The sequence below is a fragment of the Phascolarctos cinereus genome, unplaced genomic scaffold, assembly GCF_003287225.1.
Source record: "Phascolarctos cinereus isolate Bilbo 61053 unplaced genomic scaffold, phaCin_HiC Scaffold_4;HRSCAF=312, whole genome shotgun sequence".
NCBI classification, from domain to species: Eukaryota; Metazoa; Chordata; class Mammalia; order Diprotodontia; family Phascolarctidae; genus Phascolarctos; species Phascolarctos cinereus.
The window spans coordinates 62,840,978-62,853,426 of record NW_027555847.1 but is presented as its reverse complement, the minus strand read 5'-3'; the positions used below and the strand labels follow the sequence as shown (position 1 = coordinate 62,853,426).

At 45.6% G+C, this 12,449-nt stretch overlaps 1 protein-coding gene across 3 annotated transcripts; it reads left to right on the top strand.

The window, feature by feature from the left end:
* Window positions 1–567: 567 nt before the first annotated feature.
* GP9 (glycoprotein IX platelet) lies at window positions 568–6,136 on the top strand. 3 transcript variants are annotated; one of them, XM_020981226.2, is made up of 3 exons: window positions 568–700; window positions 2,728–2,797; window positions 5,389–6,136. In XM_020981226.2, the coding sequence occupies exons 1-3, from the start codon at window positions 614–616 to the stop codon at window positions 6,012–6,014; spliced, it is 783 nt and encodes a 260-aa protein (XP_020836885.1). In that variant the 5' UTR covers window positions 568–613; the 3' UTR covers window positions 6,015–6,136. The 3 variants fall into 3 exon arrangements, with proteins under 3 accessions (XP_020836885.1, XP_020836884.1, XP_020836886.1); XM_020981225.2 differs by having other exon boundaries at window positions 569–700; window positions 2,725–2,797; XM_020981227.2 differs by lacking the exon at window positions 568–700 and adding an exon at window positions 730–805 and having other exon boundaries at window positions 2,725–2,797.
* The last annotated feature ends 6,313 nt before the right edge of the window (window positions 6,137–12,449 follow it).

Here is a 12,449-nt window from a genome sequence, read left to right as displayed (position 1 = left end):
TGATCCTAGTTCTGCTCTCTGGAACCAAGCTGAGTTAAACCTAATCCTTCCCTCATATGATAGTCCTTCAGCTAGGTGGCGGCATAGTGCAAAGAGCACCAGGCCTGGAGTCTGGAAGACCTGAGTTCAAATCCAGCCTCAGACACTTCCTTGCTATCTGATTTTGGGAAAGTCACTTAATTCTGTTTGTTTGCCTCAATTCCTCATCTGTAAAATGAACTGGAGAAGGCAATGGCAAACGACTCCAGTATCTCTGCCAAGAAAACCCCAAATAGGATCACAAAGAGTCAAACATAATTGAAAACAACTGAACAACAGTTATGGCACGTGGTCCCCTCTTCAAATATGCTCTTCTCCAAACTAAATACCCCAAGTTCCTGCAAGCAATCCTCACATGTGGTGTGACCCAGGCAGAGTGACTCTGTAGCACCTCCCTAATGCTGAAGCTCTCACCCCGTTTATCCCCCACCCCCTTCTTTGGCCCCCACAAGGTAGGCAGGGCCTCTCAGCAGGAACAGTGCATGACAGAGATAAGGAAAACCGAGAGAAGGGGGAAACCACCAGTGGGCTGTCCATAGGCACCCAGAGAAGAAGTCAGCACTTGAAAGAAAGCATGGCAGGAGGGGGAGGAGAGAGAGCCCTAACTACAGAAATCCCACTTTTCCTTTTCTTCCAGGATAAAGGGAAGAGATGTGATCAGGTGTGTCAGAGTGCGTTGCTGGGAGTAAAGGGGGCTTGGCAGGACTGGAAGAGCCCATCGGGGCAGAAAACAAGATTGGCACATTTAAGGGCAGCATAACTGGAGGTAGGCAAGGAAGCTGGAGGCAGGGACAAGGGAAGAGGTCTAAGGCAGCCGAATGAGCCCCTCACAATGCGGGGCTGGAGGGACACTCTCCAAACTAGGGCCATGTGTCAACATCCTTATCATAGTGCTGGGGCCAACAGCCCAAAACTAGGGCAGCCCACCAGCCTCTCTCACCCTCGGGGCTGGACTGAGAAAGGGCAGAGAAGGAATATGCCAGAGATGACACCAGAGAGAGTCAGGCCACGTTGGCAGGAAAGCAGAGTCCACGATGGCATAGGACACAAGGCTTTGGGCAGCCTGCTCAGCCCACCACCCCGAGGTCACAGGCAGAAGGATGCCGGTCATCTGGGAAACTGGAAATCTCTAGCCTGGAATGTTCCAAGTGTAGAAATGTCTAGATATGGGGGGAGTCCAGAGAAGAAATAAGGCACCCCAGAGTGGGTGGGAGAAGAGATGGGACCAAGGAATGGAGAGTCCAGTAGACATAGAAAGTCAGAAAGAACCAGAAAGCTTTCTGAACTGCCAAATGGTGAATGAGCATATGATATAATGGAAAGAACCCTGTTAGGATGCCTGAATTATTCTAGAAGAGGAGTTCTTAACCTGTTGTGTGCCATGGCTTCTTTGGGTGGTCCAAATGTTTTTAGATGCATAAAATAAAATACATAGGATTAGAAAGGAAAACAATTATATTGAAATATCATCAAAATATTACTAACCCAAATTAAGAACTTCTGAGTTAGACCCAGACCTACCATTTACTGGTTGTGTGGTCCCAGGAAGATTGTTTTAACCTCACTAGGTCTCCCTTGTACCATATGTAAATGAGAAAATTAGACTAGATGATCTCCACGGTCAGCTCTAGTATTCCAGAGATTCCCTCCCTAATCTTGTCCTTAAATTTCTTTCATCTTCCTCAGGGGACCTGTCAGTTTCTATCCTACTACCCTGTAATCTAGCCTCCCCCAGCTCTGATGCTTAATACTTGTATGACCTTGGCCATGTCAATTCACTGCAAGCCTCAATTTTCTTCTCTACAAAATGGGAGGATTAGCCTCAATGATCTCTAAGGTCTGTCCCAGTCCCAATGATCTATGACTAGATGACAATTCTGGCTATGTTTCTATCATCTTTTTAATTTTTTCCCCAAAGTACTTTCACATTCATTATCTCAAGATATGGTAGAAGGGTAGTAGTGGAGGTACTGTACCCAGTTGACAGATAGAGTAAACTAAGTCACAAAATCAGAAAATTATTTGGAACAGGGACTAGGTCTCCTCATGCCTAAGTCAAAATTTTCTTTCCTGCTCCACCTTGTTTCACAAATCTCTGAAATAGGAGAGAAACCCCTGATGCCACATCTTTTGCTCCGGCTTAGTGGGACAGCCCTTGGTCCCATACTTGGGATCTCCTCCACAGGGAATATTCCAGAAGGGCAAAGATTGACAGGATTCTCTTCCCCACACCCTCCCATTCAAGGTCCCTACTGGGACCTTATGGCAACCTGGTCAGGTCCTCTCTGAAAATAAACTTGGCATAAGTATATGAGAGAATATAAGGACCCACACTGACGTGATCCATTTTCTTCTATCCTTGGGGTACCATGGAACAGTAGAGCGCTAGGTTTGAAGGTTTGAAGCCAGATGCCCTTGGATTGAATCTCTACTCTGCTACTTATTTGGACAAACCAATTATCTTCTGCAGATTTTCATTTTCCTCTCTTTGAAATGACCCGGCCAGACAAGATGACCTCCGAGATCCCACCCAATTCTAAAAATTCATACCTTCTTCTTTCATCTGCCCAAAACACAAAGGGGCTGGCAAACTGTCTTCCGCCTCATGACATGGGGTTTTCTGCGTAGCAGTTCTGAGCTGAACCAGGCTATTTTTATTCATTTCCTTCCTTGCTTTCTGAACAGCAGGGTGACTCCTGTCTTGGACCCCTCTCCCCAGAGCTGCTGATGGCCCCAGAGAGAAAGGAATCCAGAAAAGGTAACAGAACACGGACTGTACTTCAGGTCCTTAGCAGCTTTTCCTCTATCTTTGCTTTCTTCTCTTTCCCCCCACCTTCCCAGGATGCTGCGGCAGGGCCAGAGGGAGCTCAGCTCAGCTCAGCTCAGAGATCAGCTGGATTCCCCCACACGTGCCTTACCCCACTTTACCATTTCTAGATCTTCATTCCAAACATAGGAACCTTCCCCCAAAAAAAGTACCTTGAAACAAAGGGATGGATTTTGGGTGTCTCTGAGAGGTAGTGTGGCCTAATGAAAAGAGCACTGGGTTTGAACTAAAAAAATCTACCACTTCTAGCTGTGTGACTTTGGGTGAATCGCTTCATCTCTCTGAACGGCATCTCAGCCATGGAGGGCTGGAGTCCGAGAGACCTGGGTTTGTACCCTACCTCTGACACATCATCTGTGTGACCACGGGCATGATTTTGAACATCAAGCTCCTAACGTGTAACATGGAGATAATAACAACAGCAGCTAGCACTTAGATGGAGGCTTAAAGTTTTCAAGACAATTTACATATGATTTCCCATTTCAACCTCACAATCTCTGTAGGGTAGCTATTATTATTATTCCCTTTCATAGATAAGAAAACCGAGAAAGAAAGAGGTCAGGGCCACACAGCTAGGAAGTGTCTGAGGCAGAATTTGAACTTGGGTCTTCCTGACTCCAGATCCAGTGCTCTAGAGAGAGAAGCAAGAAGGCAACACCTCCACCCAAAGGTGGCTTGTGGAGTTCCCTAAAAGATAGCCCTGTGACGATGTCACGCTGGGAGACACGTGACTCCTAGGCAGGAGAGAACTCTTCACCAACCAGTCAGAGACTACCAGTGCACACTCTGATGTGGGAGCCAGGCCCCTCTAATCTGCCCCATCGGAAACTCCCAGAATCAGGCTCACTAAACATCCATCAGTGAGAGCATGCCACACATGTCCCTCCTTGGCCAATATCCCATTACATAAGAACATAAAAAATATATACAAAGTCAATGAGAGGCAGTGAGGTGTCATGGATGGAGCCAGCCTTGAAACCAGGAGGACCTGGCTTGAAATCCCTTCTCTGCCATCCAATGGTCACGAGACTCTAGGCCAGTCTTTCGCTTCTTAGCGTTCTAGGTGATTCTTTATAACTACAAGTTGCAGAGGAAGGGTCAACCTGAATTAAGGAGTTTCCTGCATTTGACTCTCTCTCTCTGTTTGTCTGCCTGCCTGTCTGTCTGTCTGTCTGTCTGTCTGTCTGTCTGTCTCTCTCTCTCTCTCTCTCTCTCTCTCTCTCTCTCTCTCTCTCTCTCTCTCCCCCTCTCTCTCTGTCTCTCTCTCTCTGTCTCTCTCTGCCTCTCTGTCTCTCTCTCTGCCTCTCTGTCTCTCTCCCCCTTCCCCCCCTCCCTCTCTCTTTCTCCCCCTCCCTCTCCGCCCCCTCCCCACCCCCCTCTCTCTCTAGTGTAGGTCCAGTCATCAGAAGTCTTGGATTCTTAGCCCAGCTTTGCCTGTGACTGGCCGTATGAATTCAGATAAACACTCTCCCTTCCCTCCTCTTCCTCCTCTGTGTCGTGAGGGGATCGGCCTAGATTAAGATTCTTACCCACAGACCCCCAGGTGTGCTGGAGCCAGCCTGAGTCAGCTCAGAAATCTAATCGTTAAATTTTCAGTGTGAATATTGACACCTTGGAGACAGGCAGATGCTACAGATGAGAACTTGGTTTATTGTTTTGATTTCTAGACTGTTTAAAATGATGGGAAAATGTTAATAATCAATATTAAACTTAAAAGGGTATCATCACACATTTTTCTCCCTCCTCCTGGAGAGCTGATTGTTAAACGTTTACCGGCACGCCACTGAATGAATCACCTTTGGCAGTCTGGTGAAGTCCATATACCACCTTCTGAGAGTAATGTTTTTAAAAGCATGAAATAAAATACATAGGGTTACAAAAGAAATCAACTATATTCAAATAGAGCTATCCGAATACTTTAAAAAGCAAGATTGCATGCCATCTTGGGGAGGGGGGAGGGGAGGGAGGGAGAAAAAAATTTGGAACTCAAAATCTTATAAAAGTGAATGATGAAAACTATATTTGCATGTAATTGGGGAAAAAATAAATACTATTAAGTGGAAGGGAAAAACAAATTTACAGACTTCAAGTTAAGAAGCCCTGGGCTAGGGACAGGTAGGTAGTACAGTGGATAGAGCACAGGCCCTGAAATTAGGAGGACCTGAGTTCAAATCTGGGCTCAGACACGTACTAGCTATGTGACCCTGAGCAAGTCACTTAACTCTGCCTAAAAAGAAAAAATCCTAGGCTAGATCTGGTCTCTCAGGCCCCTTCTAGCTCTAACATTCTGTGGTTCTATGATTCTAGGCTAGTGGACAAGAAAACTCCAGTGAGTACATTTCTCATAACACCTCACCTGCCTCCCTTCTAAAGAAGAATAAGCCAACTGTTCCATGTGGAATCCAATTGGGAGGCTGCCTCTGAAGAAATCCAAATCCTTTCATTCTGTCCCTTTTCCCACAGTCATTTTCTTTGCCCACCCAGTATGTCTCACACTCAACTGTTGTGTTCTTCCTCCACAGCCAGCCAGATGCCTATGCCCATAGCCATCAAGTGGATGTTGTTATTGCTGTGGGGCTTGCCTGCTAGCCTGGCCTGCCCCCTACCCTGTGACTGCCAGACCCTGGAAGCCTTTGGACTGGTGGTGGACTGTAGCAACAGGGGGCTGACCACGGTGCCCGCCCTGCCCAACACCACCCGGCAGCTCTACCTGCAGAACAACAACCTGAGTTCCATCCCTGCTGGCACCTTTGACCACCTGAGCTACGTCTACAGAATCGATGTGACCAATAACCCCTGGCACTGCGACTGCGGAATCTTGTACCTAAAGCTCTGGCTGGAGGACCATGCCCAGGAAACCCTGCACCTGACCAGGTGTGCCAGTCCAGCCGTCACAGCCTCCCTGTCCCTCGACCAGCTCACCGGCAATGAGCTGGAGGGCTGCAGAAGGCAGCTTTACCCAGACCAGTACCATGTCTTCTTCTGGGGGGACCTGGCTCTGATAGTACTAACAATCCTGAACATCATACTCCTGGGCACCCTCCTATGGATGGCCCAGAAGACCATCTACTGGGTTACCCTGAACCAGTGCCCCCAGGAGCCTCATCAATGGCAGGAGAGCAGCCTAAGACATCACAAAGCCAAGTAACAGACCTCTGGACCCTGCCCTGGGGCCTTCGCCAGCCATCTTGCTTCAAGTCACCCCACCTACTGTGTCCATACCAACTCTTTCAATGATCCAAATAAATGGTCAACTCATGATCCACCTTCTTCCTGGCCTGTGTGTCTCCTTTCACCAACACCAATGGTTTTGGCTTCTTCCTATTCTCAGGGGCCAGTTCTCCATTCTAACGGCATGGGCCAAGTCAGCCTGGCCATTTTGGTAATCAAAGCCACTTCAGCTCTGGGCTCAAAGACTTGTCTTTGATAATGATGAAGCAATGCCCTTATTGGTCCCTGGGCCCTGTGACAGCACCAGGGATGGCCTCTGTCAAAAAGGACTGGCCACTCAGCTGGGAAGACCAGCCCGCTCAGTAAACTCCAACCAGAGGGGAACTCCCACTTCTCTCCTGGGCCAGTGTCCAGGCTTCCACATCCCAAGATCTGGAGAAAGGAAGAAGCAGCGACAAAGTAGAAGTTGCCATTCCCTTTAAAGTCGACTGGGTATGTGGTTCTTCCAATTTTCTTTGACCCAGGCACCCTTTTCCACCCTTTCAAGGACAGAAAGCTGAACTTGGAGTCAGGAAGACCTGAGTTCAAATTCTGCCTCAGATACTCACAAGCGATGTGACCGTCACTTAACCTATCTCAGCTTCGGTTTCCTTATCTGTAAAATGGGAATCATAATAATAAGTACTTAAATAAGTAAATAAATAATAGATTAATAAATAAATAATTAATGAGTGATAATAGATCCAACCATTTATAATAACAACAGAATCGATAAAATAATAGAACCTACTTCACAAAGCTTTTACAAGAATCAAATGAAATAACACATGTAAAGCCCTTTGCAAAATTTAAAGCAGTCTGCAAATTCTATTGGTTTTCATTGGGTTAGCTTTAGTCTAGTGTGTCATCACTACCACCCAGGCAATAACACTGTCAGAGCTCCTGATTACATCCCCTATTTCACTTTACTCCCCTGCCAGCTAGCTGCTCAGCAGCCACCTTGCAGCTTGGAACCACCCTCCTTAGAACTCATAACTACAGAGAAGAGGAAAGAGGAGTAGTGAGATGCATGAGCAGGAACATGTCTTCACAGACACACACACACTCACGGGAATATCTGGGTACAGATCTCAGCTTTGTTCAACGATCACTGTGCAGGCTTGGGCAAGTCCCTTTACACCTCTGTCCCCTAATCTCAGTTTCCTCATCTGTAAGATGGGAGTGTGAGTAGATGAGGTTCTTGCCTCAGAAGGTTGTTTTTTGCCTCCAGTTAGATAATGTATATAAAATATTTTGTAATCATTAAAGTGCTATTCCAATGTCGGCTCTCCTCAGAGTCATAACTAGGGCAAAGTGACTGGGACTTTGCCACAGGACATCAAAAATTAGAAGACCCAATCAAATGAATTTGTTTTAATTATCTCTTGTAATTTTTTATACTCCCCACAGTCTTCTGGCTAGTTATCTTTTAGCCTAAGCCAAATACTATGCTCTGGAGTATTTTAACCCTTTACATTCCTGACATGCCCTTCCCCATTGGTAAATGTCTCACTAAATCTAGAAGTACCTCCTTATAGCTTTTAAAAGATGAATTTATTAAAAAAGGCAGCTTGGACAGGTGCTAGATTTTAAGTTTTCAACAGGAAGATCTAACACATCTGTTTCCTCAGCTATAAACAAATAGGGAGACTAATAAAAAAAATTATAAATTAACTTTATGAACATTTATAAGCTCTGCTTCATTTTGTTCCCCAATTGAGCAAAATTTTTTTAAAAATCAAAAATCAAACCCTCATTATAAACATATATAGTCCAGCAAAATAAATTTTCACATTGTCAATGTCTAAAAATGTATATCTCTTTTTGTAACAGATGCTCTAACCATGCTTCACTTTACACCCTAGCCAGCTAACTGCTTAACATTTACCTTGCAGTTTATAATTACCCCCCTTGGAATTCATAACAATTACAGGTACTATCACCTCTGCTTTACAGATGAAGAAACTGAGGGACAAAAAGGTTAATTGACTTGGCTACTGTCATCTATTCAATGAATAACCCCCCTTGGAATTCATAACAATTACAGGTACTATCACCTCTGCTTTACAGATGAAGAAACTGAGGGACAAAAAGGTTAATTGACTTGGCTACTGTCATCTATTCAATGAATCTCAGAAGCAGAATTTGAACTCAGGTCTTCCCAGTCCATCACTCTATTCAGCACACAGACTCATCATAGTCAGTCTTGGCTGGGGCAGCTGGGCAATTCCCAGCACAGGTCCCCAAAGACAGGGTGTGTGTTTACTATGTAGTCACACCCTTCCCTTATCTGAGGAATCCAGGAACAGTTTGGACATCAAACCTCAACCATAGCTGGTCATTGTGACCATCGTGACCAGTGAAGTGAGCCCAGAACCCACACTCTGATGAGATCGGCACAGAAGGAAGGAAGGAAGGAAAGAAGGAAGGAAAGAAAGGAAGGAAAGAAAGAAGGAAGGAAGGAAGGAAAGAAGGAAGGAAGGAAGGAAGGAAGGAAGGAAGGAAGGAAGGAAGGAAGGAAGGAAGGAAGGAAGGAAAGGAAGGAAGGAAGGAAGGAAGGAAGGAAAGAAGGAGGAGGAGGGAGGGAGGAGGGAGGGAGGGAGGGAGGGAGGGAGGGAGGGAGGAGGGAGGGAGGGAGGAAGAAGGAAGGAAGGAAGGAAGGAAGGAAGGAAGGAAGGAAGGAAGGAAGGAAGGAAGGAAAGAAGGAGGGAGGGAGGGAGGAGAAGGAAGGGAGGGAGGGAGGGAGGAAGGAAGGGAGGAGGAAGAAGGAAGGAAGAAGGAAGGAAGGAAGGAAGGAAGGAAGGAAGGAAGGAAGGAAGGAAACATTTATTAAGCACCTCCTGTGTGGCAGGCACTGTGTTAAGATTTTTACAAACATTACCTCTTTTAATCCTCTTGTATAGTAGATGCTATCCACTCTGACACCTAGCTACCTCCAATGAATGAATGAAAAATAATTTATGAAACAGTTATGTGCCAGGCATTGTGTTAAGTTCTGGGGCTATCTCTACAAAAAGCAATATATTCCCTGCCCTTGAGAAACTTACGTTTGAATGAGAAAGACAATAAATGCAGGAAAATGGTGGCCAGTGAAGAGAGTTGTCATCTGGGAAGTTACAGGGATAGTGAATTGATCCAGAGGGCTATCAATTATCAAAAGCCTTTCCAAAAAGAATAGTGCCTTTGATTTCATTCTTGTGGCCAGAGCAGCGGGATTGGAGAGGAGTTACATGGGTGATGGAGGAGCTGATGACAAGATGACCCAGATGAGTGGATGGATAAAGATGGTATGGGCCGAGGCCAATTAGTTACAGTAGACTAGGCTAGAGTAGATTAACTTCCCCAGGAACGAGGACATGGATTCTGGTGGTCTGGTGCACGGGTGCTGGTCCAGGCAGGCAGATGGCATGGATGGCTGGAATGGGATGTGAAGCACAATCCAGTTTGGTTTGGGCCTGACCAGATACGAGTGCCAGTGCTGTTGGAATTCAGGGAATTAAGAGATCAGCGAAGGCTGGAGAGTCAAGGAGGCCTTCCCAAGGAGGGCAGGACTTAAGCAGGCCCTTGAAGGATGAGGAGAACTTTTAACAAGTGGGGAGAATCTGGGATAGGGAGGGAAAAGGGCATTCCAGTCAGAGTCTAAAGCATGGAAATGTGTTAGGGGAAAAATGGGGAGACCATTCTGTCTAGAATGTCAATTGCATCTAGAATGTAATATGATATAAATATAACATAATATAAAACAGAAGATGAGGGTGGATAGCTGAGTGGAGCCAGATTACAGAAAATTTGACCTGGAGAGTCTTTGTTCCTTGGACTCTTGTACTGGGTTAAATGTCCAATACTTTACAGAGCATGTGGCTCTACCCTCCCTCCAAATACAGCAGAGTGGAAGAGAAGCTGTTCATCAGGATTACTAGTGGCAGCTGCTACCTTCCAGTTTCTACGATTCACTCGACCTGCCTCCCTGACTGTGCTAACTTTTCATACCAAAACTGGCTTGAGTATGGCCCTTCCCTTGGCCATGACTTCCCTCATTAGCTGATTGTGGTTGTTCTAGAACATGAGCCATTCTTGGACAAAGGACATACTGTTCAGAATCTCCCCTCCTCCAGCTTTGCTATAAGCTAAAAGGTCATCTTTGGAATTCATCAGTCAGAGTCCATCAGATCCCTTGCACACAAGTCTAGCTAATGGGAAGCAATGACCTCCGAGGTGTACCTAGAAAAATGGCCACTCAGACAATATTTCCAGTACTGTCTGCTCAGATACGTGAATTTGCTTTTCTGCAAATTTCTGGTCACCATTCATTTTCCCATCTGGGTTTTCTCCCTACTCCTGTCTGGTACCACTTTTTTTAGTTCCGTCTGATGGAGACAAGCAGAAAAATCTAATTCTTCTTCCAAATGACAGCATTTTAAATACTTGAATAGTTTATCCTATGTCATCATCATCATCCTCCCCTTCCCAACCACCCACCCACACATATATATCTTCTATTCTTCAGGCTAAACACCCTAAGTTTTGTCAACTGAGCCTCCTATGGCAGGATCTTAAGACCCTTGACCATCCTTAAAGATGAAGCCGAAAACCAAGGGGGGAATTCTGGGCACTGTTTTCCATCTGCCTGCTTACTGTAACTAAACACGTCAATCATAATTAATCCATGAAAAGGCTCCTCTTCCACTTTGGGTGGTCTGGGTGTCTCTCTCAATAGACGATTTGGTGGAAATTACTCTCAAGATGTTTGAAGACAATTTGAGAGAAAAAGTCAAGAGTAGAGCTAAAAGAGAGTAGGTCTAACTACAGATATATCCTTATGAAGACCAATAATAACTTTTTTGTGACTTTGAAATTTTGTTAATTTTATCCAAGACTTATTTTACTTCTTATCAGCATTCCGTTGTGCTGGCAATTAAAAAAAAAGTTAACTTTTAAGAAATTAAAAAAGGACTGCGTTTACTTCAGGAATTAGATGGGAGAGAAAACCCAGGGGCAGCTAGGTGGTGCAGTAGATAGAGCACTGGCCCTGGAGTCAGGAGGACCTGAGTTCAAATCTGGCCTCAGACATATGACACTTACTAACTGTGTGACCCTGTGCAAGTCACTTAATTCCATTGCCTAGCCAAAAAAAAAAATACAGAGAGAGAGAGCCCTTTGGGGGTCAGGGGGCGGGAAGAATGGAGAGTTGGGGGAGGGCAGAAGGCTAATTCCTAAGTAACTACTTACATAGAGTTTTTTTTAAAATCTGTGATGGTCAGGCCTCGTCAAAATTTTGAAACAAGTGAAATTGGTCTCCCTGACCCCCAAGGACAGAGCAGAAAGCTACTACCCCTAAACTGCCTCCTGGCCTCTAGAGGTTGCCCTCATACCAACTGACCCTGGAAACTTCCTCCAACCACATCCCAAGAAAGGCGCCATTGTCCCAAGCAGGGGCTGGACAGGACTATTAGAATCATAGCTCTAGAGCTGACCAGGAAGGACCCCAGAGATTACTTAGTCCAACCCCCTCCTTGTACAGATGAAGAAACTGAGGCAGACAGAGGGGATGTGATTTGTCAGTTCACAAAAGCAAAAAGCATCAAAGGTGGGATTTGAACTCAGGTCTTTCTACTTCAGAGAGGGTGTATGTTCCATTGTACCACTTTTCATTCTATCAATAACATCAGCCCCAGGGCAGTTTTCTAGCCCTTTGCAGTCTACAATTTTTCTCCCATCTAGTACTCTCCCAAGAGCACTGTGGTAGACAAGGGGAGGTATCATCCCATGTGAACATATGAGGAAGCTGAGCCTTTTTTGGAGGCAGCTAAGTGGTGCAGTGGATAGAGTCCAGGGCCTGGAGTCAGAAAGAGCTGAGTTCAAATCCTACCTCAGACACTTACTAGCTTCGTGTTCCTGGACAAGTCATTTAACCTCTGTCCCAGTTTTCTCAAATGCAAAATGCGGATAATATTGTTGTGGAGATTAGATGAGATATTCATTAAATTGCTTAGTAATGTGCCTAGCATATAGTAGGTGCTATATAAATGCGAGCTATTACTAATACCATAGAGTTTAAACTTTGACCAGTGTTTCTGTGTGTCTGTGTGTGTGTGTGCCTGTGTGTGTGCCTGTGTGTGTGTGACACAGGATCAGAACGAGATCCAGCATCCCAAATCCTAGGTCAGGGAGCGTTCTTTCCACCAAAGTTTATCCAATTTTCTGGCAACACCTACAAATTGCATTGTAGGGCGCCTGTTGGAGGAGGCTGTAGGAAGGGCCTCTTTGCTGTTCCAGACAGCTGCCCAAGCCTTGTCCTGGGTGACTCAACACTGACCCCCGGTGGCTAACGGAGTTTCCTCCACCAGAGACAAGAGCTGATGGAGAGCCGAGG